The following is a 27,906-nucleotide window of genomic DNA, read 5'->3' on the forward strand; positions in this document are numbered from 1 at the left end:
TCTTGGTCAATGTTTGGAGGACACAGGGACTCTTGGTCAACGTTTGGAGGACAGGTGGTCTCTTGGCTAATGTTTGGAGAACAGATGTACTCTTAGTCAATATCTGAATGTAAATGGACTCTTAGACAATCTCTAGCGGCAAGGTGGACTCTTGGTCAATGTATTGAGGAAAGACGTCTTGAAGATTGACTTTTAGTCAATGTGTAGAGGGAAGATGGTCTCTTGGTCAGTGTTTGGAGGGAAGGTGGACTCTTGGTCAATGTATGGAACAAAGATGTCTGGAAGATTAACTTTTAGTCAATGTGTGGAGGGAAGCTGGACTCTTGCTTACAGTCTGGAGGGAAGATGTACAGTGTTTGTATAAAGTAGCTGAATAATTGCTGAATCACAACAAAATTCCCATTCACTCACTTAATACAATATGCATACAACACAGTAGAAACTATAATTTAGTCATTAATGACATAAAGCAGTTCAACATTTTCCATAGTGTTTATTTCATATACACAATGAATACCTCCTTTATGACAATACACAGATGCATGTACACAAATCAGACATATATGGTCCTCAAAAATAATATCACAGACTGAAGTACAACTTTGTCCTCATAAATCTGGTCTTAACAAAAAAGGGTTCCTCTGTCTATCACCTTAAAGTCTTAGTTCCTTCATGGTGGAATAGAATTTATCTCCACGCAAGTTTCAAAGGCATGGTAATGTATTCTGCGATTAATTATTATTTTCAACTAAATCCCCCTGACAAAGTTCCATGATTGCAAAGGTGGAAATAATAAATAAATGTGGAACCAAACTTAAAGAATGGAAGCTTAAACATGAGACCTGCTGCAATGACTTCAAAGGACAAATATTCCAGAAAACACCATTCCCGTTTCTGACATGAATGTAAATCATATTTGTAAAACAACGGTGAAATGATTAGCAGGGTTAGATACCTACTTTAAATTGTATCTAAACCTGGTACACTACAGTGACTGAGTGGTCTCTTACACCAGACAGCCAATCTTATTGAATCTTTTTACTCCAAAACAATACCTCTCTGCATGAAGATCTAAGCCGGTTGGTTGTTTCAAGTGAACCCTGAGTGAACATTGACCTAGTCTTAATGAAGGATGCGCTGCTGCTTTAGCCAATGACATGTCTGCTTTCTAAAATGCGTCAACTTAATTTTTTACTACCTTGATTTGAAAATATCAATCTCAGCAAAGGGAAACTGCAATAACATACAAACATAGTCTCAATAGTAGGACCTTTTCGATGTAAATGCGCTGGAAACATGGAAGTATAAATTTTCCACATTATAATAGTGTAGATTCACTTATCTTACAATCGGAACTCCCCAAATATATTTGTTTTATACTTTCAGAAACGTTTCCTTCACTTGTATCGAAACTTTAGAAACCTTGACGCTGATAAAGCAGCTCACCCAATGCGACTTTCTATGGATGGTGACCTCACATATTCACACAGACAGGTATCGCTTCAGTGTAAACGATCTGAAAGAGATCGACCAACCAACAATATTCCACCTATAAACTGTGCCCTGGAAAAAAGTGTGGGTCAGGCAAACCAGTGGTTGACAGCATGAGCACGCAATCATCCCAGTCACCCATTGTAACCACCAATTCAGTCTTGCCATACTGAGGAGCATTGGGTGCTTGGGATCAGTTTTGTCCCTGACTGGCCCTGGTCTACTGCAGTGTGGGGGAAATACCTACTGTCCCTCCTTGTATAACATCTCTCATCATAAGAATTACACCTATATGTATCATAGTCAATACTTCATGGGTTTGTAAACACATGTCCATCACCCGTGAATACATACAGACACTTAGCGGTGTAGTTGGCTGTCAATATGTAGTCAGCTGATGAAATGAGGCTCTTTATATCTCCTGAGGTGAAATGAACCCCTTGCGTACATGGACATGGGAGAACCCTACCATTGACTGCCATTAAAGCAATGAGTAGAGCAGACCACATTACACTTGGATTTTCACTACAAAATATACATTACTTTCACAATATATTAAAATGCAAGACTGACAAGATTGGCTTCATCAGCACTGTAAATGTTTTGAAAAAAATAAAAAATGATTTTTGTAAATCCCACCTAACAGGGCTACCAACCAGGATTTTTTCACACAAAGCTTTAAACCAAGAAATAAAGAAGTCTGGCATAGAAATACTTTAAATATCACCAAGAAATGTTACTTCCTGTAAAAGCAGCAATACACATGATTCACAGTTAATTTGATCAAGCAGGGTTTCTAAATTTAGTTTTTGTCTTATTTCAGCAATTAAGACAGAAAAGAAAGAAAACAAAGGCATTTATGGACTAAGCATTCTTCAGCCTGCAGTACTAAATGTTCAGTCCTTACCAAAAGCAGCTTTGTGGTTTGGAGCAGTAGCAACAAAACCCAGCAATTGTACTGCACTATGCTACTGGAGCTTACTAATGACATTAACACCTTCAAAAGTCAAGTCATTAGTGCATGGACTTATAGACACTGGATCTGATGTCAACACTCAACTGCGTAAGGAACAGCTACATCTTATTCTCAGGGGCTGGGATTTTTGTTAAAAACCAAAAAAATGTTTAAGACATGCAATTTTTTTTCTCTGACATGAGACGCTGAACAAATTGTTTTTTTCAACAGTACCGGTACATTTTTTCGGTCATTGTAATTGAAAGTATTTTTATTCTAATTTTAACAAGCATCATCTTCGTTGGAGACAGTGGTTAGATAGTGAGTGAATGAGTCGGTGAAAGTGACTGACGTTTTGCAGTACAGTTACGGCATACATCATGGCTGGATTCAGAAAAAGTCAGTTTACCATAAACAATTTCTTTCACATTCACGCACATTATTCCTTCATGCAATAGTTTATTTCACAAGAGTATGGAATACTCTCAGCCAATTTCCTTCTCTGCTTCACTGAGGCTGCTTTCGGAGCTCTGTGACGACATCTCACTGCTAGACACAAGGGAGGCTGAGAAGATATTATCTCGGGGGCCGTGGGTAGACAGGCGAGACATAAGCTGCTCTTTCCATTTGTCCTCTGATACATTTTTGGCCCAGTCAGGTATGCTACATCCAGGAAGTTCAAATCCCTTCATTGCATTCTTAACAGCAGCTGCTTGACCTGCAAGGATAACAGTACAGTGACCAACATACTCATACCGACACAACTACATGTAAAATAGTAAAACAAAAGCTGTATCCCAATATAGTTTATTTCTTTAGTGAGTGGGTTGCACAGTTTGTTTTTCTTTATTGGTTGTTAACACTGCATTCATCATTCATCCAACTGTATGGCATCCGCCTGTAAATAATCACGTCTGCATCAATGTATGACAGTGTCAACAACGCTCCATGCAATCAGGGTATGATGACTCGCTATCAACCAAGTCACTCAGCCCAACCACCAGATCCATTTGGCGCCTGTAACGACAAACATAGGTTGCTGGGGACAGTGAAATGTTGGGCCTGAACTGTGCCACTTCAGATCCCAATAAATGTATGGGTATTGTAAGAGGCCAAAAGGATCGAATGGTCAGGCTCGGAGGCGTGGTTCATAGTGTGTAATCGTGTCAACTTCACAATTATCATCTGAATTTTGGCAGGAGGAATCGAGGTATAGATTGAAATCCATGATCAGAGGAGCCTGGCATGTCTAAGGGAAACAACTCTGTAAAGCAGTAACAAACACTTGCCTGAGTCCATTCCATCAGCGCTGGCGAGACGTGGTTGGTTCCACAGCATATCTTTCTTGTCTGTTTGTGGAAGATCAGGTACCTGAAACAGCAAGAGTTGACCAGTTGAGCACTTCATCACCAGCAAAGACTAGTTTAGGTGTTTGCATCTTCCCAAGGCAAGAGAGTAAACTGACTTTAAAAGTCCAGTTTCCCCCCTTGCCGAACTAGGCTGGAATTCCTGGGCTCGATTGTAGCACCACCAGTGGTTATTATGAGTTATGTCCCTTCTGAGCCTCTCCTTTGGACCAATCCCATCCCATCACTTGCATTTGTTTCAAACAGAATGGCGGCGCCCAGTCAAGACGATCTGATCGATAATCAAGATCTATATTGTGATAAAACGGGTCTAACATCGCGAAGAGCATCAAATCACACGAGCACCTTGATTAAAAACATGAAAAGGTTTCGAAAATGTCTGTTGACAATGAGTTGGCGGTGCACATGCTTTGCAAATCCTGCAATCGACCGAAATCTGCCTGACAGTTTACGAACCGGATTTCGATTTCGGTGCGCGATTTTGATTGGACTATGCATAGACTCGTTAGTCCAGCCAAAATGTAACTCCATAATACCAGCCTAGTTCGGCAAGGGTGGAAACTGGACTTTTATAGTCAGTTAACTCTCTTGCCTCGGGAAGATGAGGTGTTTAGGGCTACTTAAGTTAATGTTGGGCATATGTTACAATGTCCTAATCAATAGTTCATTCTTCCCACAAAAATAACTGATTTATAACACTTACTTAGTATTTTTACTTACTGATTATCTGAACGGGTAATTCTTAACATGTGTTTAGCTTTATCATGTGCAAAGAGTCTACAGTTTATCACAATTATATTATAAGGTAAAAAGGAAACATGAAAGAGTTATCAAAACTGAAACCTTTTTTGTCGTTCTGCACGTCAACTTCTTTTTCAAATAATGGCCACACTAAATCCATCCATCCATCCCGATTCATTTCATAAACAAAACTAATCCTGACTATCTAAACAGAAATTACCTGTAAATATGATGGAAGGTCTCCTTCAGGATAGTTGGGATAAAGTCCACTTGGTACTATTCCAGTACCCATAGCGACATTCTGACCACCAGTTTCCTCTCCTTCTGACATGCCAGAGTCATCGTCAGAATCTTCATCAAAATTGTTTCCATTCATGTCCTCTGGTCCCTGAGACAGAGGCTGGTAGCCCTGGGGGACAGTGTCCTCCTCGTCCTCACTGTCCTCCATGACGGCTGGCATCACCATGTTGGGGGTGTCCATGTCTTCAATGTCCTCAATACCTTGCTTATCTGGGTCTTCATCTGGCACTGGAGACATCTTACAGAGAGATCACCTTGGCCTACTAGATGATAACATTGATTGGAGAGAGTGAGGCTTAATGTCGCTTTCAATAGTATTTCACTAACATCATGAGTACGGGCATGGTGTTGTAGGGCTGTAACGATTCACAGATACCTACAGTATCATTGACTAACTGTATCAGTGGTCAGGTTTGCTGACTTGGTTGAGTGCAGCGTTAAACAACAAACAAACAAACAAACAATGATAATTTGGTACACACAATACTTGAACATGTTGAATCGTCAGTTTGTGGGATCGTGATACACTAATATAAATAGAACAGGAACTAACAGAGTTACCTCCTGTAATAGCAGAAGTAACACAGCGCCACCTGTAAGCATGGCAGAGCACGAGGACGTGGTGGCTGAGCACTGAGGACCCACCGACTGTTACATTTAATAACCATCCCTTCATTTCAAACTGTTTTTTTCTTGTGGTTTCCTTGATAAAGGTTTTGAGATAACAATAAATAAATGTATGAAGAAAGAGGTTTCAGAGCTGTATTTCAGTGATTTAATCATTGCTAACTAATTGATGTGGTTTATCGAGATACTGGTTGTATCGTCAGTCCGTATCGTGATACAAATCGTAATGCAAGATACCAGGCGATACTCAGCTCTATGATGTTGACAAACATGGAAATTGATTCAGGGCATTTCAAACTGACGATAATATGTTTCTCACATGCCTCAGAAACAAGGCACCTAAGACAGCCAGGGATGCATGTACGGCATACGTCAGGGCTTTATCAGGGTTAGAAACTAACAGTTTTCGGCCACTAGTCCTTATAATGATAACATAAAGCAAAACCCTTAAAAAGGGCAAATTTCTTCTAGTCCTTATGATACCTTTACCATTGGGCAGTTTGGCAAGGACTATAGGACTAGTGCCAATTTCTAACGCTGGCTTCATGGACTCCTTGCCGTCTGAGCTACGTACCTCCAAATGTGCAACCCACCACACTCTCCATAACTTGGAAGCTACACACTTCCACCACTGCTATATGCTAACTGCTCCATTGCCTCAGCTCTTGGTGCTAAAACACATGCTAGATAACTGGGACACCTGTGACCCTCCATATCTTGTATCATCTATGCTCGTCACGATATGGCTGAAATATTGCCGATGTGACGTAAAGCAATAACTCACTCACTCACTTGTATCATCTATGTAGGAGACAAACATTATGTGTGCCAGGATTTTGTTTGGTTTGTTTGTTGTTTAACGTTGCACTCAGCAGTATTCAAGCTATATGATATTCCAGTCTGTAAATAATCAAGTCTGGACCAGAAAATCCAGTGATTGATATCATGAGCATCGATCCACGTAATTGGGATACGATGACATGCATCAACCAAGTCAAGAGCCTGACCACCCGATCCCGTAAGCTCGCCTCTTCCGACAATCATAGTCGCCTTTTATGGCAAGCATGATGTGTGCCAGGAAGGTTGATCAGAGGTTTCAAATATAAATATTTATATAAATATAAATACATTTAAAAACACATTGTTATTTGGCTGATCAACAATTTAACCAACACACAAATCCTGTAAAGTTTTTCAATGTAGATTTCAAAACAAGTTGGCTAGATCTACAAAACATAAACAGTGTTGCACAAAATCCATTTCTGCTAAAATTCATTCAACATTTTAATAATGTTTAGGGGAAATTATTAATGGATATATCAGTAAACTTACTGTATCTGTATATTGCCGATGTATATCAAAACGTCTTTGTAAATAGAAATTAGGAAATATCCTTCTCTTCTTGACAGTTCTGCGACTTTAATATTGGCTTTATGTAAATTTAAGCCCGTGGTAATCGCAATCTTTCGATTTTATTCACATTACAATTTCAATGACATGAGTCGTAATAAAATGGAAAAGAGTTATATTACACTTCTAATAAATTGATGCTCAAGACGTGTGTCTCATGTTTCCCAAATTAAAAGTTTAGACAAATCATATCCCACATTTGGTAATATTTACTATTTGCAGTTTTGTAAACTAAGGGCGGGCTACTCTTGCTGTTTCCTGTTCCAACCATGCGACCTCTAGGCTAGCTCAAGATCTAGTTTACAGAAGTCTAAGTCTCATAATTCAACACACATAACATGGAGATGTGCACGACTCAAATGGCATTCCTCACAAGAGTAATGTCGTCATTCCTGGTCCGACAAACCGTTGCAAGGAACAAGATCAAAGTGAGTTGCTAAATAACAGTAAAGGGGGCCTCACCATTTTTGTTTTTGTATCATGGAACTTTACTTACCATGTTTACTGTTGCACACATTGCTGCAGATTATCTTGGGTAGATTTTATACTTTGACGAAATGCAAAAAAAAAGACGTAAATTAGAATTGTTAATTTTATCTGAATCATTTTACTGTATTTGACGGGTCTTTGTGAATGTGTGCACAGTGACACTGAATCTGATAAGTGTGTATGGTGCGGATTGATTGGAATTAAATGCTACTGTACACTGGTTTACAACCAGCTATCACCAAGGACCGGTTATCGCCAACAGCTAGTTACATCATGCATGATCTCGATTCTCGACCCTTTTTACTTTTGCCCTTTTCCTATGGAATTACAAGCAAGATTTAGTTTATATTAAAATAATAAGCAAACTTGATCTTATTCTTCTGGGGAAGAGTAAAACTACACAAGATAAGCTCATTTACTTCAAGATAACTTTAGAAAGGACATATGAGTGTTGTCATGTGACTAGTTCACGTAAACATTCAACAACCAGTTGATTCACATTTTGTTCAATCATTGCTGACAATTAATCGATCTGTCATTTGTTCACAAAAATATGATCCTGTGGCCTAATTTAGTACTTTTTTCAAACATGCATATGTTATATTGCAAAATCCATAGCAAATAGTGTTCTTGATAAGGATGGGCATATCATTTTTCATTATGGATTGTCTCCTAGTAACAGAGATTAGAAAGAGTACCGTATTCGACATACTAAGCGCCCAGGTCGCTCTCAAAATTAGAAATAGGGGGCTCTTATTCGAAAATTATTTTGGTTGAAAGATAAATTTTCGTGGTTTATGCTGACAGCCTGAAATGTTTATGTACAACAGATATATTTTTCCAGAATTTAATTGCCCATAATAAAGGGTGCATACAACATACAAGTGTGTATTATCCGCGAATAAATAAGTCTTGTGTACATTGATCAATCGGAAGGGTGCTAAGTGGGATTGTTCACTAGCCAATATCTTAGCAAATGTTGCCGTGGGCGCTTATTAGCATGATTAGAGTGGGGTGCTTATTACGTCAAAAATGGTATTTTGTTATCTGAAGAAGATAGTGGTAACTGAAATCATTAGCATGTATAGTTGAATGGATATTCCTGTTTCCATTGTTTCTATACACTGTTATGGTATTGAATGAATAGAAATCAACATTTTTCCATAGATTGAAATGAACACATTTTCAAATAGTCACACGTCTCATAAAAAATCAAGGTTAGTAGTACAGTAAACTTTTATTTCCAAATGTTTCACAAATACTGTATTCGAAGTAATAAGCGCTCCGCTCTAATTAGCGCCCACAGCAATATTTGCTAATACATTGGATAGTGAACAATCCCAATTAGCACCCCTCCGATTGATCAGTGTCCACAAGACTTATTTATTCATGTATAATACGCACTCGTGTGTTAAATGCACCCTTAATTATAAGGGCAATTAAATTCTGGAAAATATATCTGTCATGTATGATACGCACATACTTTTCTTTTGCATCATTTCAGGCTGTCAGCATAAACCCTGACATTTACGATCTTTCAACTGTTTTTTTTCTCACCAAAATTATATTCAAATAAGAACCCCTTTTTATCTAATTTTTAGAGCACCCCAGGCGCTTATTACGTCAAATACGGTAACACCAAAAAATGTCAGTGAATGGTTGGTGGCCAGTAATCCTGTTATCATGTTTATGATCTAGGATTAGGATTTTGAGTATTATCTGATTATCACAGGCTAGTTATCTGCTGAAGCTGAGTATCTCATATTCAATATGACTGCATTTCCAGGAACGTTGTCTTCAATCGTTTTCAACAACATCAAACAAACTACAGGAGTTGACAGAGCAGCCTGAAAGCAGTACCAGTAAGTTGCCAGGGATGATTTTATGCTCTGTCTTAGAACGCCTGATATTTGTCACTCTTAGACATTGTCACAGCTAACAATACTACTGGGAACCATGATAACATGGCTGTTGTATGGCATCGTTAGAATAAAATCTAAACATGACAAATATTTATTATATGTTTAATATGTTCAATGTGCTGACCAAACATGGTCAAGATGTACATAGCCAACAATATAATTAAGTCATGATAACATATTCAGTGAAAACCTAGCTGATCACTTCTTTGTACATGCCGAGCATGTTGAGTTGTAAGAGATAATAATTAACATGTAACAGTCATGATAATCATGTTAATGTGAAGACAAGTGATACAAATAGTGTATTACAAATTGTAAGACGTTGTATTGAAAGTTTCCACATGTAATATACAGGACATAGAAATGGTGCGTTTTATCAAAATAGCATTAAACCGAACTCACTCACTCACTAGTATTCCGGCTAGTAAATGATGAAATTGCATCCCTGTTAATATCATATCATTTTAACGGTACATCATTCAGATATTTTCATCAATACATCACAGACAATATAACTGTATTTTCCACTTCCAGAGGCTCAGTCCCCCCAGCCCCCAACCATGCACCCGCCCCTGCCGGTCATGACATCCCGCAAGGTGGACTACCTCCACCCCCGCATGAGATCCCGCCAGGCCTGGCTGGAGACCCTGGACACTATAGAGGATGAGAAGCTGGGGGTCATTGATCTTCATCCTGAAATATTTGCTACCAATCCAAGGTAGCGGTCAAACTGTTTGGATACTGTTAGCATGATTAGCAGTGTTCGAGATTAGTAGGGGTAGTGGGATCTTTGAAGTTGCTGCTATAGTGGTTGAATCCAGGGACACCCCAAATCTTGAGGTTTTTAGCTCACCTGACATGAAAGTGGCCCAGTCATCTAAGGCACCGCAATTCACTGTGCAGAGTTGCGCCCCTTGATCTATGGGTTCCAATCCCAGTTCGTCCCGATTATGTTTCTAGGTTTGTCAGCACGGTGCAACCATACCCCTGCTCGTGGGTTCCACCAAAGTGGTAAATGTCGAAGGCCTGCTTCACATCAGGCTTTCCTTCCACATCAAGCTGACACGCTGTGATATAACTCACTTACCCGGGTACACTAGTCAGTGCTGACACTAATGACACAAAGCCTGCTGATTATGTCCTACTCTCAAAAGGAGGGGAGACATATTGTTTTTGGCTTGTTCTCGTCGTCATCGGTGTTACCAACCCATTTCGAGCCAGAACTTGAAAACTCTCAAAGTAATGAATAATAATTGCATGAATCTGTACATGTGCATTAATCAGAATCTGTACCAGGGCCCCGTTCCTCAAAGCGATCTTAGCGCTAAGGTGATCGTAAGTCCCATACTTTAACATAGGGTTACGATCATCGTAGCGCTAAGATCGCTTTGAGGAACGGGGCCCAGTACATCTTTGCTGTTACTGTTTTTCGGATGTGCCCCGTTCCTCAAAGCGATCTTAGCGCTTAGGTGATCGTAAGTCCCATACTTTAACATAGGGTTACGATCATCGTAGCGCTAAGATCGCTTTGGGGAACGGGGCCCAGTACATCTTTGCTGTTACTGTTTTTCGGATGTGCAAACACATTTATAGTAACAACTTGAAGTGATGTGCATAAAAGGAGTGGAGAGACACTTGTTTTTTTTTAGAGTAAAAACCTGTTCTAGTTCAGTTCAACTTTATTTTCAGGTTAGACATGCTTCACAAGAATATACAATGGCAGACAACATATAAGAGGATTGTGAGTATACAGTGATACTATTGAAGTCAAATCCTCTGTAGTCATGGTAGAGTGTATATGTGTAATAAGTGTTACTGCTGCTTACTGGCTGACAGAGTCGATGTAGTGGCGCTGGAGTGTGTTGTGTGGTGGAGATGGTGTCGCTCAGGGGAATTAGCAGACTCACAGACGATTAGTGATGAATCAGATCGGCCCAGAAACATGACACTACTTTACAAATGTGAAAACTGCATCTTGTAAATGAACTTGCTTTCAGTTAAGTTTTCTACAGCTGTTTGAAAATCAGCTTTGGTTGGTTGGTTGGTTGGTTGTTTTATGCCGCACTCAGCAATATTCCAGCTATATGACGGCGATCTGTAAATAATTGAGTCTGGAACAGACAATCCAGTGATTAATATCATGAGCATCTATCCACGCAATTTGGATCGATGACATGCATCAACCAAGTCAGCAAGCCTGACCACCCGATCCCGTTAGTCGCCTTTTACGACAAGCATAGTCCCCTTTTACGGCAAGCATGGGTTGCTGAAGACCTATTCTACCCCGGATCTTCACGGGTCTTGAAAATCAACACTTTTCACACAATTTAACTTCTACAGTTTGTGCCCCAAACCTTTGAGTCTGCAAGACCCAACCTGTCACTTGATATAATTTTCAGTGTCTTAGTGTTAATGTATGGGCTTTTACTACTAGCTTACTAGACAAAACAAGATTTTACTTGATTTGGGCTTCAAACTAGTGGCTAAAGTCACAGACTGTTTCTGTGTGTGATATGCTATTAGTAAAAAGGTCAAGTGATAGTAAATAAACAAAATAGTCGTGCTATTTTACCATGTTTACCAAAGTGATAATATGGGTTTGAAGGTCAGAGCTCCAGATAAGCTTTTGGTGTTGTGTGTATTTTACCCATGCATTTTAAAATCATTGGGTATCAGTAATTCTATCTGGGTATTCAAATTTCTGTTTCCCACTAGTTTTTAGGGTATTTAAGTTAAATATTTAAAAACACTATTCATCTAGTCCCTGCAAACTGGTGTCGTGTGGGTTCGAGAGCTTTATAGGACTCAAAAATACCACGATACTTCCACAAGAAAGTGTGATGGCAAATGATCATGATGTAACTGTCATCGTGGAGTTTGGCAAGGTTGACGGAATGACGGTTTATAATTTCAAAATAAGTTGCTGATTTGCTAAACGATACACAGGATTACTTCACAATATTTTGATGATATGCACAAGTTTTATTTTTGTAGCGTATCTGTAATGTTCGTTGCGTATTTGATACGCTTGGATTTTATTTTACTGCATATTTCTGCATTTCTGATGCATACTTTAAGCAGATACGCAGCTTTTCTAGAGCTCTGAAGGTAATATTAATATTAGCTATATTCCCTGCCTCTATGTAGTTGGCTCTCTACACCGGTGAGTAGGTGCTCCAAGTGGTATGCTTGTTGTTGCTAGTCACATGCCAAGACCAAGTCCCGGGCGGAGGTGCAGGGGGGCGGGAAGCGGCCATGGCCACAGAAGGGCCTGGGGAGAGCTCGACACAGCAGCATCAGATCACCTCTGTGGGTCGGAGGTGAGTTACTCCCAAAGTGTAAGCCCAGGGGGGCTCTGGAGTAGAAGAGCTGCCCCATACAGGCGTAAGCACCATTGGTCTTATCTAACTCATTTCAGACTTGTGGATAGGTAAAATAATATATTTTTCACTAGTTTTTGACTAATGGCCGAGCAGACATGTCTATCCTCCCATGCTTTTCATAAGAGCAACTAGAATGATGATCAGATGGGTACACTTGAGTCTACTGTACTGACAGCACTGTTGTTCATGTTATGTATATCAACCATGGAGTTGCATTGCCCACAGCTGATCGTTGAGCTGTTGGAATGACAATACCGTATATCGCTGTGTATAAGGCATTTTTTTGTACCTCGTAATAGGGGTCTTAAACACAGGGTTTAAGAGTTTTGATGTTTTTCCCCCAAACACAGACATAACTGTGAGCATGTATCACCGGAAATACCAATGTCAACAAATCCGTAATGAAGTACGCAAACTAATCATGTAATTACACTGTCTGGTTATAGAAACAGTTCATTATCATTTATAGACGGAGTTTATAAATTAGCAGCGATTTTTAAAGGCTTGTGCAGGGGGGTCGTCTTATATGTGGGGTCGCTTTATAGATGGCGATATACAGTAGATACGGCTGGAATATTAGTGACCGGCGTATGACATCATGCACTCAGACTGTCTGACCCTCAGGGGAGGCCAGTCAGGTAATAAGACACCACTGAATCTCTCAGGAAAAGTAATTGTATACGATGTGAGGTCAGTTGAGATGTGAACATTAAGCTATGAGATCTGAAAAAGTTGTTGAGGATTCAAATTACTCCCAAATTACACATCTGATGGCTTACCTGGCTTAACAGTAGAAGGGAGGTAACTCCTCCTGACCAAAACCCTAAACCTTAATTGAAGCCCAAGTGAAAAAAGTTCCGTCACAAAATATTAACCAACTGTAATGTTGCAGGTGGACGAGCCATGGGACCCAGGGGCCCTAAGAGTTATTTCTACATGTTACCCACAGCTGTGAGGGTGCAGGGTCTGAGGGTGGCGCTGTCTGTCAAGTATGCACAGGTGAGAAGGAAAACGTTGTCAAATATGTGCAGGTGAGAAGGAAAATGTTGTCAAATATGTGCAGGTGAGAAGGAAAATGTCAAATATGCACAGGTGAGGAGGAAAATGTTGTCAAATATGCACGGGTGAGAAGGAAAATGTTGTCAAATATGCACAGGTGAGTAGGAAAAAGTTGTTATTAAATACGCACAGTTGAGTGGGAACATATTGTCAATTAAGCACAGGTAAGTTGAAAATGTCAAATATGCACAGGTGAGTGGAATGTATTGTCAAATATAGACAGGTCAATGAAAACATTGTAGAATATTGTTAAAGTCCTCAACAGAAACTATAATATATTAACAATTTACATGCCGTAAACATGGTAAAGCCTATCTTATTTAGAAGACAAATTATCAATATCATATTCTCAACAAAGAATCGGATAAATAATTTTTCAAGAATAGGTATTACTATCAGACATTTATCATGGTGCCTTTATAAATGATTTTGGTTTTCTTTTTTTCAGAATGACTTACATATAGTTGATTCTCTAGACATACCCACTGATGATCCACAAGTAAGTACTTAGTATCCATGTGTAATGTTCATAAAATGTGATGTGAACATTTGTTGATAAAGTAACTGCAGTAACCATGGTAACCTGACAACGACCGATGCTTTAAAGAGTCTCATCTACATGTTCAACATTAGGCTTGTGTGTTTGTGTGAAGTGTAATTTTGAAGTGAAAGTAAGCATGATGAGTGCCAAAGTGAAAGTAAGCATGATGAGTGCCAAAGTGAAAGTAAGCATGATGAGTGCCAATCAGACAATCAGATTCTGATTTAAGGCAAAAAAGTCCTAGTGTTAAGCTTTAAACCCAGATCACTCTCTTGACTTAAGAGTCTTGAAATGTTTTGTTTGATCTTTCAACCCCCAAATGAGTGGGACTCCAATAATTGTAAAGAGCAGTGTTGGAAATTAAGGGGGTCATGGGGGTTCATAAGGCACTCTCTGGTATTTCATTTAAGAGACCCCCTAAATCTTAGGTGTTAGTATTACATGGTCCCATGGACTTTCACACTCCATGGCGGGCATTGCATTGGCATCATTTGGATTCTGAAGGTTTCCTTTTCTCTCCTCCTGCAGTACATGGAGGACCTGGTTGACAGTCGGTACTGGGGATACTCCGCTCTCTTTGTAGATGAGTAAGTAGCCCACACCCTCACAAATTACAACAGGGATTTATCTACAACTAGGAACTCAGTGCCCTTAGCAGGAAAGTAAGGAATCTTTTTTACAAAATAGAGTGTTTCTTAAATACACAGGTTTTTAACATTGTGAATGCAGTCAAAAAAGTATTTAAGGCTCTTCATCTTTTTTGGTCCTGTAATTTGTGAAATACATGTCACTTCTGCAAGGCAATAACATTAGTTATGACTATGATAACATGAATTGGGATATTTTTTCGTCCAATCTGGGAATGTTTGCTGACATTTACTACAGATTTGGGGCCAGATTTCGGCCTCTGGGCAGGTCCAGATCAACCCCTGTAAAGGATGTGTTTGCACATGTTCATGAATTTGTTTTCCTCGTGTAAGGACAAGGGGATACTTAATACTACCCAGCATATCTGATCCACTGACCAGGGAAGTAGTTGTCATGATCATGGAGTGCCATCATTATTATAGCAAGTACTACTACAGTAGAACCGCCTCCGTGGTCTAATGGTAGAGCGTCCGTCCGGAGAGCGGAAGGTCCGGGGTTCGATCCCCAGCCGCATCATACCAAAAGACGTTAAAAGATGGTACTTGTTGTTACCTTGTCTGGTGCTTGGCATTAAGGAGCTTAAACAAGGACTGGTCGGCTTGGAGTCAGTATACTGTGTCTGAGTGGGGTATTCATGTTAAACTGCGGCATGGTATCTCAGTGTGCTAGCACTATAAATCGGCATCAGTCCGGACTAGTACAAGCAGCCACACAAACACACACACGTACATGCACGTCGCTATATAAGTGCAATAATCTTGGACGCAACGTTAAACCCAATTTCACCTCACCTCCTACAGTAGAGTAGTGTAGGGGATGTAACTCATATGGGAGACGGTCCCCCGTTACAAGTAATTCCCTGAAATAGGGTCACTTGTACTCCATCTTGCACAAAATTGCCTCTTCAGGTGATATTTATAAAAAATTATAACAAAATTATGTAGTTATTGACAAAAATACTTGTTACTGAATGACATGAAAATAATTGTTGGGTGATCAGGTCATTGTTCAGTGATAGACCTCAAGCTAAGATATGCAGTGTGAGTTATTTCAATACCTGAACTGAGTCATGTTTCCAAGCAGTGAGGTGACATTGTCCATGGCGTGTGTTTCAGCACGGACTACATGCCCCGGAATATAGCGCTGGCCCTGAGCAACACTCCCCACTTCAACCTGCTGCCTGTGTATGGTGAGATGCCTCTCAGTCACTTGTAGACAGATGTAGAAGACCCACTTGTTTAAATGAACACAGTTTGTCAAAACTGTGGCCATCATATATTAATTATAAGATTTTTCATCCCCAATCACCTCACATGATTTTATTGTCCTCAAGGATCTATGGATGAATGAGTGAGTGAGTTGGGATTTAACGCCGATTTTAACAGTATTCTAGTTATATCGCGGCGTGTCAGCTTAATGTGGGAGGAAAGCCCGAAGTGATGCAGGTCTCAGACGTTTACCACTTTGGTGAAACCCACGAGCACGGGTATGGTGCTGACAAACCTAGAAACATAATAGGGGCGAACCGGGATTCGAACCTACAATCATAGGTTTCTGGCGTGCCCAAGGGATGCAACTGCACAGCGAATCGTGGCGCCTTAGACGTCTAGGCCACCCGTGCCTCCACCTATGGATGAAGAATATCACTATATATACATTGCCGCCTGATGACCACTTGATGAAATACATCATACTCATCATCTGAGTCACATCCATAGACGGTTACTATGAAATAACGTACACAGATTCTTTGAAAAGATCGTTTTAAGAAAAGTCTAAAAAATAGAATGCCTACCACCTCAGATTTTTAGCTCACCTGAGTAAAAGCAAAATGAGCTGATGTCGTCGTCTGTCTGACCAGTTGTCCTTCGTAAACATTTACATTTTTTACATTTCCTCTGAAAGTACAAGACCTGCGTAGCTGAAAGTTTGAATGAACAATCCCAGCTGTGGTGACTCTCGTGCTCACTGAATTCCAAACCGATTTTTATCAAGTCATTTTTGCCTATTACACTGCCATTTCTACATGTATCAATATGTAGTTTGATGTACTGCAAGTATTTGGTATGCAGAATAACATATAATAAGAAGTATTATGATCAGTCTTGACACATTTTGTATTTTGACCCTGCAAATAGCCCTCTTTTTCTAGTGTTACTGCATTTTTTTCGTCACCTCTGAAACTACAAGGACTATGAAGCTGAAGCTTTGTATGAATGATCCCAGCTATGGTGTGCTAACAGACTTCTGAAGCTGAGAATCAGAGCCTTGTAGCTCTATTTTAATTTTTTTAATAGTATATTTTTTGTGGCCTTGACAACATGAACAAGATTTTTCAAAGGAAAAATTGTACACACTGTTTTAAGTTTACTGTCCAGGGCTGAACGTGTACAGTATGTTATCTGTCCAGGGCTGAACGTGAACGTGTACAGTATGTTATCTGTCCAGGGCTGAACATGTACAGTATGTTATCTGTTCAGGGCTGAACGTGTACAGTATGTTATCTGTCCAGGGCTAAACGTGTACAGTATGTTATCTGTCCAGGGCTGAATGTGTACAGTATGTTATCTGTCCAGGGCAGAACGTGTACAGTTTGTTATCTGTCCAGGGCTGAACGTGTACAGTATGTTATCTGTCCAGGGCTGAACGTGTACAGTATGTTATCTGTCCAGGGCAGAACGTGTACAGTATGTTACCTGTCAGGGCTGAACGTGTACAGTATGTTATCTGTCCAGGGCTGAACGTGTACAGTATGTTATCTGTCCAGGGCTGAACGTGTACAGTATGTTATCTGTCCAGGGCTGAACGTGTACAGTATGTTATCTGTCCAGGGCTGAATGTGTACAGTATGTTATCTGTCCAGGGCAGAACGTGTACAGTTTGTTATCTGTCCAGGGCAGAACGTGTACAGTATGTTATCTGTCCAGGGCAGAACGTGTACAGTATGTTATCTATCCAGGGCTGAATGTGTACAGTTTGTTATCTATCCAGGGCTGAACGTGTACAGTTTGTTATCTGTCCAGGGCTGAACGTTTACAGTATGTTACCTGTCAGGGCTGAATGTGTACAGTTTGTTATCTGTCCAGGGCTGAACGTGTACAGTATGTTATCTGTCCAGGGCTGAACGTGTACAGTATGTTATCTGTCCAGGGCTGAACGTGTACAGTATGTTATCTGTCCATGGCAGAACGTGTACAGTATGTTATCTGTCCAGGGCTGAACATGTACAGTATGTTATCTGTCCATGGCAGAACATGTACAGTATGTTATCTGTCCAGGGCTGAACGTGTACAGTATGTTATCTGTCCAGGGCAGAACGTGTACAGTATGTTATCTGTCCAGGGCAGAACATGTACAGTATGTTATCTGTCCAGGGCAGAACGTGTACAGTATGTTATCTGTCCAGGGCAGAACGTGTACAGTATGTTACCTGTCCAGGGCAGAACGTGTACAGTTTGTTATCTGTCCAGGGCTGAACGTGTACAGTATGTTATCTGTCCAGGGCTTAAAGGGGTGTACATACTGGCTATACTGTACACCCCTTTAAGCCCTGGACAGATAACATACTGTACACGTTCAGCCCTGGACAGATAACAAACTGTACACGTTCTGCCCTGGACAGATAACATACTGTACACGTTCTGCCCTGGACAGATAACATACTGTACATGTTCTGCCATGGACAAACACAGAACAGGGCTGAACGTGTACAGTATGTTATCTGTCCAGGGCTGAACGTGTACAGTTTGTTATCTGTCCAGGGCAGAACGTGTACAGTATGTTACCTGTCAGGGCTGAACGTGTACAGTATGTTATCTGTCCAGGGCTGAACGTGTACAGTATGTTATCTGTCCAGGGCTGAACGTGTACAGTATGTTATCTGTCCAGGGCTGAACGTGTACAGTATGTTATCTGTCCAGGGCTGAATGTGTACAGTATGTTATCTGTCCAGGGCAGAACGTGTACAGTTTGTTATCTGTCCAGGGCAGAACGTGTACAGTATGTTATCTGTCCAGGGCAGAACGTGTACAGTATGTTATCTATCCAGGGCTGAATGTGTACAGTTTGTTATCTATCCAGGGCTGAACGTGTACAGTTTGTTATCTGTCCAGGGCTGAACGTTTACAGTATGTTACCTGTCAGGGCTGAATGTGTACAGTTTGTTATCTGTCCAGGGCTGAACGTGTACAGTATGTTATCTGTCCAGGGCAGAACGTGTACAGTATGTTATCTGTCCAGGGCAGAACGTGTACAGTTTGTTATCTGTCCAGGGCTGAACGTGTACAGTATGTTATCTGTCCAGGGCTTAAAGGGGTGTACATACTGGCTATACTGTACACCCCTTTAAGCCCTGGACAGATAACATACTGTACACGTTCAGCCCTGGACAGATAACAAACTGTACACGTTCTGCCCTGGACAGATAACATACTGTACACGTTCTGCCCTGGACAGATAACATACTGTACATGTTCTGCCATGGACAAACACAGAACAGGGCTGAACGTGTACAGTATGTTATCTGTCCAGGGCTGAACGTGTACAGTTTGTTATCTGTCCAGGGCTGAACGTGTACAGTATGCTGAAGCACGAGACGCTGGTCCTGACGGTGGCCGCTGTGGAGAGGCTGGAGGAGAAGCTGCTGCATCAGATGTACAAGACAGAGATGGACACCAAGTTCCAGAGTCACAGAGGCATCAAGCCGTACAAGCTGCCCCTCAGCAAGAGGTGAACCTGGAGACTGTGTGTAGGAGGAGAACGTGAAGACGACACTTTATCAGTCGGAGATGGTCAGCCACAATCAAGTATATAATATCTCCATTCTATTATGATGAATATCCTGGACCCATTTACTGGCATAACGAGGAAATGACATCCCAACATCGACTAACGGGATCGGGGGATCAGGCTCGCAGACTTGGTTGATGATTGTCATCGTATCCCAATTGGGTTGATCGAAGCTTATGATGTCCGTCACTGATGTCCGTCCAGACTCGATTAGTTACAGACCGCCGCCATATAGCTGCAATTTTGCTGAGTGTGGCATTAAACAACAGACAAACAAAACATCCCCATATTAATCTTCCTCGGCACAGAATATCTCTCTCATGGGGGTAATGTGATTGGACATCTATATTTAGTGTCCTGTAATTTGAATTTGGCTCCAAACAAAGCTATTGTGGCAGATGTGTCCAGGGTATTTCTCATAATGGAATGGAGATGTAATACTCGGAATAATCCAAGATGGGAGATGCCAGCCAGGAATGGGTGTAGCCAAGGATGAGTGTAAGGCATAGATCAACAACATGGACGGCATAGATCAACAACATGGACGGCATAGATCAACAACATGGACGGCATAGATCAACCACAGGGACAGATCAGCTCTACAGCAAAGATGATAGAGATATGTTTGTTGTGTTAGTGATACAGCCTTTGTGTGAGGTATGGAATGTCACCTCTGTGAAATTCGACTTGATAATTTACCTCAACGTACACAGTACATGTACAGAATGAGCAGGAACTCTAAGGTTTTGTTTCCTGTTGATGTGATCAGCTTCTTGAAGTCAGTGATGGTATGAGTAAGGAACTGGGCTGTGTTTTTCAGTGATTGTAGTAGTTACGACCGCCATATCGTCACTACTTTTAACATAGGCTTTTGATAGTTCTAGCGCTCTGAGTGCTTTGTGAAACACAGTCCTGGAATACACATCCGAATCACTGAGACAGTGTTTGCATAGTTTCTTTATCTTCAGACGTGGGTCTGTTCAATGTGAGCTGTGTACAGGAATGTCATCATGTCGAGGTAGGGTACTGCAGTGCCATTCATGTTTAGTGCTATCAACTGATCTTGGTGTCAAGGACAAATACATCACCTGATGTGATCTGTCAAAGGTCATCTGTTGGAGATGTTATCTATTAGGTCTTTGACTTTGAAAGGCATTTATAAGTGATACACATAAGGAAGAGAATTAATGGATGTCAACTTCTTTATTATGAGGAACACAACATTTCAGTGTATATGCTTACTCCTTCATCAAAATTAATAAGATGAAAAAGATGACAGCACTATGTCAACTTCTTTATTATGAGGAACACAACGTTTCAGTGTATATGCTTACTCCTTCATCAAAATTAATAAGATGAAAAAGATGACAGCACTATGTCAACTTCTTTATTATGAGGAACACAACGTTTCAGTGTATATGCTTACTCCTTCATCAAAATTAATAAGATGACAAAGATGACAGCGCTATGTCAACTTCTTTATTATGAGGAACACAACGTTTCAGTGTATATGGTTACTCCTTCATCAAAATTAATAAGATGACAAAGATGACAGCACTATGTCAACTTCTTTATTATGAGGAACAGAACGTTTCAGTGTATATGCTTACTCCTTCATCAAAATTAATAAGATGACAAAGATGACAGCGCTATGTCAACTTCTTTATTATGAGGAACAGAACGTTTCAGTGTATATGCTTACTCCTTCATCAAAATTAATAAGATGACAAAGATGACAGCGCTATGTCAACTTCTTTATTATGAGGAACACAACGTTTCAGTGTATATGGTTACTCCTTCATCAAAATTAATAAGATGACAAAGATGACAGCACTATGTCAACTTCTTTATTATGAGGAACAGAACGTTTCAGTGTATATGCTTACTCCTTCATCAAAATTAATAAGATGACAAAGATGACAGCACTATGTCAACTTCTTTATTATGAGGAACAGAACGTTTCAGTGTATATGCTTACTCCTTCATCAAAATTAATAAGATGACAAAGATGACAGCACTATGTCAACTTCTTTATTATGAGGAACACAACGTTTCAGTGTATATGCTTACTCCTTCATCAAAATTAATAAGATGACAAAGATGACAGTGCTAATTACTGTAGCATTGTTGGCTTCCATTGTCTATTGCTAATCACCTATCAGCGCCAATCATCTGTTAGCTTCCCTTGTTAGTTTCTACCCTTTGTTTTTTTGCCACCTTTTGTCATCTTATTAATTTTGTTGTCCTTACATATACATATATATGCTCTCTGCCTCATGGCATTCATTCACCTGATGAAGGAGTAAGCATATACTCCGAAACCTTTGTTGAAATCCATATATTCTCTTCCTTATATTATCTGTTGATACAGTGCATTTAATCTGTCAAACTTGAACTTGATGACATGTGAAATGTCAGATGTGTGTGTGATGGTGAAATAAAGTATTCATATTACCTTGTTTTGTGCCTCATCAGAGAGTGTGACAGTGCAGCTGTGCAAGGACCCTTGGGTCTTCCAGGTCAGGTTAGGTTCATATGAGGTGACTGAATGGACCTGGTGGTCCGGCTCGGTGACTTGGTTGTTTCATGTACCCAACAGCATGAATCATTGCTCATAATATCAATCGGGGCGGCTGGGTAGCCTAGTGGTTAAAGCGTTCGCTCGTCACGCCGAAGACCCGGGTTCAATTCCCGACATGGGTACAATGTGTGAAGCCCATTTGTGGTGTCCCCCGCCGTGATATTGCTGGAATATTGCTAAAAGCAGCGTAAAACCATACTCACTCACTCACTCATAGTATCAATCACTGGTTTGTCTGGTCCAGATTCAATTATTTATCAATAGTAGTAAGTTGCACTTTAAACAACAAACTACTATCGATGTGGAAGAAAGTTCTGACAAGGTAAATAGAAACAAGCCCTGAATACATGTCCCTTCAGTAATAGGTTGCTGGGAGAGTGTAATAGACCCCATTGTCTATGCACGGTTAAAATTCAAATGTTTATTTAGAAAGGCCATTGGCCTAAATACATGAAGTGCATACAAGGCATTATAGGATCATTTTACAAACAGATTCACACGTTTCGTTTCAGTACATTTCTGATCTTGAAGACATATTTGAAATATTACAGATTTTAAATCTTGATAATATGAGGTTGCCATAAGGCGAATAAATCGTTGGACTGTCGGTCGAATTACATATTTATGTGGTATCTGGACTTATAAAGATGAAATGATAGATACCTTTAATATTGTTCAGATTACAATATGAACGTAATCTTTCAGATTTTATAATTATGTGGTGTCTCCTGCTTCAATATTAAGCCTTGTACACCCAACTCTCACACAAGTAAAATCGGTTGCAAATGTACTCAAGGTCAAGACCTGAATAAGTCTACCTACTGAATCAAGATTCTACCATGAATTTGGAAAATACTTGATTTTGATTGGTCAGTCAGAGGTATGATTGAAAAAGCCGATTTGATGGACGTATCACCACAGAAGCTAATAATTTTAGAATGATACTTCTTTTGGTCATTGTCGGTAGGCATATATGAATAATTATGTACTATTATTGGCTACAAAACAAAGTTACGGTTACTACACTATTCAATAACGGTTAAATCTACAGGTATCCTAGCTCTACATTGAAAACACAATGTTTATATCCTAATTAAATAACATTTCGTAAGCCTTACGCGGAAGTCTATTAGATGACATATGAAGTAGATTTAGCCAGTATTTAATGCTTTTCACCGAAGTTTTTATAAACAATGGGTACCGTCCACATTCCCCTAAAGCCATTACATTGGAAGGTTATTTCATGTACCAAGGTAATATTTACATGCTAGATGTTGGACAGTTTCTACAACCTCTTATCTTTAATGTCCCCATATTTTGAAGGGTGGGTTAAATTTTTTAATCAAATAGTTGAAGAATGTTCCGAGTGGGATTTTTCCATATGTCCAAACCAATTTTAAAACATTTATTGGTGATCTTTTCTCATTGAACGCCAAATGTGACACGTTGCTCTTGTTAAAGTTAAAGATGGAGTCATCGTTAGTCCCAACTCCTAGGTACTTATATTCTGATGCGACTCATTACGATAATACCATTTCTCACATTGTTCAACAATTCCACCTTTACGAAAAACGATTAGTTTAGTTTTTGACATGTTAACATTTTAGCTTCAAAGCTGAACAGTAATTATCTAGAATATTCCGTTGCTCCTGTAGCCCATTCACTCGATCAGAAATAAAAATACCATCTTAAGCAAACATCAGTAGAAACAATTCATGTAAGTCGGAGAATAATTGTACACCTCTTCGACGTGTCAAGAATTTCAGCAGCCAACACATTAATAAAAAAATAAAAATAAAATTGGGCGTAGTGCACAGCCCTGTTTTAGTCCAATAGGACACTCGAAGCACATACATAACAATTCTTGTCTACAGAATCAATTGTTTTTTTCAAGTCTACAAAGGCAACATCAAATCTAACTCTAATATTACTGAAACATTTTTTAATACAAGCATTTAGTGGGAGCGCATTATCCGTTATTGCATATTCGGGGCTAAAACCTGCTTCTTTTTATATTTTGTACCAAATATTCGTACCAAATATCTGCACAAATAGTTATTTGAGAAGGACTTTTACAACTCATGTATATAACTTGTTCCAAAAAAATTTACTGTAATCAAGCGATCCCTCTAAGATATGCAGCTGCTCTTTCTTAAATGAAGTACACTTACATCTAGTGATTGACTTGTATCTATTACGAAGTTGCTTAAACGTTATAAAGAAGCCGAACTGTTGCAGTTTCTGTACCTTCTAAGTGCTCTCCGGGCCTCTAGCTAACTATTATGGCATTCTTTATCATACCATTTCCCTGTGAAGTATCTCTTTGACTTAGCGTTCCGCTTGAATACAGAGGTCGCTTGTAGCAACGCACATGAAAATAAGTCTACAGAACTATCAATACTTCTGTTATCAAACCAGTAGCACAGATGAGGTCTTGTTTACAACGGTCAGAATGCAATATGTTACAGGACTCCTAACACAGACACTCGTCCCTTATATAACGTCCATGACAGATTGTGCTGGTAATAACCTGAAAGGTCGTGTAATTCTGCTCTGCTATGACTTTGAAATGTTTTATAACAAGAGAAAAGGTTTGTAGATTACAGAAAATAATCTATCCAGCTTGCACCAATGTGACCAAAAATGTATATTCATCAGTGTCACTCTCCTCACCACCTATAAAAGTCCAGTTTCCGGCCTTGCCGAAGTAGGCTGGAATTCCGGAGTTACATTTTGGCTGGACTAACGAGTCTGTGCAGTCCAATCTAAATCTCGTAACGAACTAGACATCCGATCCGTAAACAACATGGATTGCAATGTGCAAATTTCGGTCGTTTCATGTTTTTAATGTGCTTAAGGTGCTTACGTGATCTGATGCACTCCGCGAGGTAAGGCCCGATTTATTACAATATAGATCTTGATTATTGATCATTTGAAGCAAATGCAAGTGATATGAGAGGAGGAATCTGATTGGTCAATCGGAGGGACATAGAAGGGACACAACTCGTAATAGCCACTGGTGGCGCTACGATCGAGTCCAGACATTCCAGCCTAGTTCGGATAGGATGGAAACTGGAGTTTTACAGTCAGTTAACTCCCTTGTCTCAGGAAGATGCTGCGCCAAAGACATTTGGCTAACCGCGCCCGTCCCCCATTTAGTGAAAACGACCCCCATAGATATTGACGTTCACCTGCCACAGCACTGAGATGAACTTCTGTTATGGCCGTGGCTGGTAGTCTATTATAAACAATGGTAGAACAGGTCTTCGCCATTGCTAATGGTTGTCTAACGTTTCTGATATTGCTTTGATGAAAATATTCTGCACTAAGATGAAGTAGAGAAGCAACGTAATGAGATCTATTTACAACACTGGAAAGATTGGTACCTTCCACAACCTCTTTCAGTTCCTCTTTACCTCAAGTGTGCCTGCATGCCATGTCAGGTTTACCGCATGTATTGACGTAAACACGAAAACCAGTTCACTGTGGCTTGTCATTAGGTGATCAGGTTTGTTTTAGCAATTGTTGTTTTCGTACGTTGATACACATTTCATCTACTTATCACGAGGACCTGCGTCATCCCAGGCTTTCCTCCCACATTAAGCTGACACGCCGTGATATAACTGGAATATTGTTAAAAGCGGCGTTGAACCAAACTCACTCACTCACTCAACAGTAGGACTTTGAAATGGGAGGACAGAATCTAGCTGTATTACTCCATATTACTCCATGTATGAAGCTTAAGGACCGCCCTTCGACATTCGGGATAGGGGTATGACCTGGGGTTGCTCTGAAATAAAACCCAGGAACAGGTTTAACAAAACAAATATTGTTCGTGAACATGATATGGATTTAATCACACACACACACACACACACACACACACACACACACACACACCATTTCTTTGATCTTTTCACAGGAAAAAACCGTGTGTTCTGAAGTAGTGATCGAATAGATATGGTGTCTCTTAAAAACCATTAGACGCGCCATAAATGCACGCATGATTTAACTGCAATAATGTTCATCTCTCAGTTCTTTCATTGTCAGACATTAAACCCGAAGCAGCTGAGATATTTAATAGCCATGGAGAAAAGTATCACAATACATTTTTTTAAACGACTAGCCACATCACGGTGGAGTAAACTGGAACTTTCACAAACAACTGTATACAATAAAGCATAGCATTTAACCGAACGTGTTCCGAACCTTTTTTTTTAAAATCTACAAATTATCTGTAATTATCTTTGCTGACACACATCGGTTGTACCCAATGCAAGAGGTCTCGGTTAAACTAAAGTATACGCTCACACTGACACCACAATAATCCTGTTATTACATACCCATGAACCTTGACTGGCGTCGTGCTGTTTCAGTGACCGTATCCAACACAGTAACGGTGTTGTCAGTATGTACTGAGCTGGAATGCGAGTCTGTATAACATGAATGAAGGGAAATTGCCTAAACGTTTCATCATGGCAGATTTGCGTATTTATGTATCCAGTGACACTGCCATAAAATAATTACAAAAGAGTATATGACTTTTGACTCGTGGCTCAAGCGGGGGCACGGGTGGCCCAGTCTTCTAAGGCGCCGCGATTTGCTGTGCAGAGTTGCGTCCCTTGGGCACGCCAGAAACCTATGATTGTGGGTTCGAATTCCGGTTCGCTCCGATTATGTTTCTAGGTTTGTCAGCACCATACCCGTGCTCGTGGGTTTCGCCGAAGTGGTAAACGTCTGAGAAGAAGCTGACACGCCGTGATATAACTGGAATACTGTTAAAATCGGCGTTTAACCCAACTCACTCACTCACTCGTGGTTCAAGCTGTGCATTTCAAACTGAAGGGTTTTAATTTCATATAGGATTCTTGGTGCTCCCGTCGTGATATGCTAAATAACGCTAAAATAGTCTACCATCTTTACATCTCCATGTTGGCACCAAGGGCGGAGCCATCATTTCAAAATCAAAATCCTCTCTCAGATAATTTTACTTGACCCCCCTTTGGATCCTCCTATGGGCATCCCAATGGAAGTTCAGGATGACGTATGTCTATAGTATTTTCTCCTTGTGAAGAGAGGAAATCGAATGTTCACAATGGCTGTCAACTACGGACACTGCAAGAATACTTAAGATATTGCAATACTGGAACTTTTAATGGCGAGAAAATGACTCAATATACTGGGAGCAAGGACTCTAAGCTATGGTTGCATTAATGTGTCTTCGTGAACCATTTACTTCATTCAAATCAATACGTGCCCATTTCGGGGTAGGACTTACCGAAACGATACCATAACCAGCTGTACCTTGATTGTGGTCTTATTTAGATACCTTTAGCGAGCAGTTCAAAACATTGATGTCGGATGACAAAATAACAATAAGTTTGAGTGACTCTCAATGAAAATGTATACAGGTCATAGCACCATTGGTAAATGTATTTATTTCACACATATGACGACCCGTGAAGATCCGGGGTAGAATAGGTCTTCAGCAACCTATGCTTGCCGTAAAAGGCGACTATGCTTGTCGTAAGAGGCGACTAACGGGATCGGATGGACGGGCTCGCTGACTTGGTTGATGCATGTCAACCTGTCCCGTCTCCTGAT

General features: G+C 40.1%; 2 protein-coding genes across 3 annotated transcripts; one reads left to right on the forward strand and one right to left on the reverse strand.

Moving 5' to 3' along the window:
- Positions 1-1,878: 1,878 nt before the first annotated feature.
- On the reverse strand, positions 1,879-6,949 carry LOC124144078. Its single transcript, XM_046513323.2, has 4 exons — positions 6,814-6,949; positions 4,775-5,117; positions 3,736-3,817; positions 1,879-3,164 (listed from the first exon to the last, which is right to left on the reverse strand). The coding sequence occupies exons 2-4, from the start codon at positions 5,090-5,092 to the stop codon at positions 2,932-2,934; spliced, it is 633 nt and encodes a 210-aa protein (XP_046369279.2). The 5' UTR covers positions 5,093-5,117; positions 6,814-6,949; the 3' UTR covers positions 1,879-2,931.
- Positions 6,950-7,119: 170 nt separating this feature from the next.
- Positions 7,120-20,954, forward strand: LOC124144064 (39S ribosomal protein L4, mitochondrial-like). Of its 2 annotated transcripts, none has more exons than XM_046513312.2 (10): positions 7,120-7,319; positions 9,167-9,242; positions 9,837-10,020; positions 10,992-11,043; positions 12,505-12,622; positions 13,578-13,684; positions 14,193-14,243; positions 14,814-14,872; positions 16,049-16,122; positions 17,312-18,430. In XM_046513312.2, exons 1-10 carry the CDS (start codon positions 7,230-7,232, stop codon positions 17,347-17,349), a joined length of 849 nt encoding a protein of 282 aa, XP_046369268.2. In that variant the 5' UTR covers positions 7,120-7,229; the 3' UTR covers positions 17,350-18,430. The 2 variants fall into 2 exon arrangements, with proteins under 2 accessions (XP_046369268.2, XP_046369261.2); XM_046513305.2 differs by lacking the exon at positions 17,312-18,430 and adding an exon at positions 19,496-20,954 and having other exon boundaries at positions 7,122-7,319.
- Positions 20,955-27,906: the final 6,952 nt, after the last annotated feature.

Source organism: Haliotis rufescens, unplaced genomic scaffold (genome assembly GCF_023055435.1).
Source record: "Haliotis rufescens isolate VD_foot unplaced genomic scaffold, xgHalRufe1.0.p SCAF_82, whole genome shotgun sequence".
NCBI classification, from domain to species: Eukaryota; Metazoa; Mollusca; class Gastropoda; order Lepetellida; family Haliotidae; genus Haliotis; species Haliotis rufescens.

Coding starts and splice junctions, on each gene's coding strand:
- LOC124144064 (XM_046513305.2), top strand. CDS start 7,230: ATGGAGATGTGCACGACTCAAATGGCATTCCTCACAAGAGTAATGTCG. Junction 9,243..9,836: donor GCAGCCTGAAAGCAGTACCA/GTAAGTTGCCAG, acceptor TTCCACTTCCAG/AGGCTCAGTCCCCCCAGCCC. Junction 11,044..12,504: donor AGACAACATATAAGAGGATT/GTGAGTATACAG, acceptor TGTTGTTGCTAG/TCACATGCCAAGACCAAGTC.
- LOC124144078 (XM_046513323.2), bottom strand. CDS start 5,092: ATGTCTCCAGTGCCAGATGAAGACCCAGATAAGCAAGGTATTGAGGAC. Junction 3,818..4,774: donor ACCTTCCATCATATTTACAG/GTAATTTCTGTT, acceptor TTGCTGTTTCAG/GTACCTGATCTTCCACAAAC. Junction 3,165..3,735: donor CGCTGATGGAATGGACTCAG/GCAAGTGTTTGT, acceptor TTATCCTTGCAG/GTCAAGCAGCTGCTGTTAAG.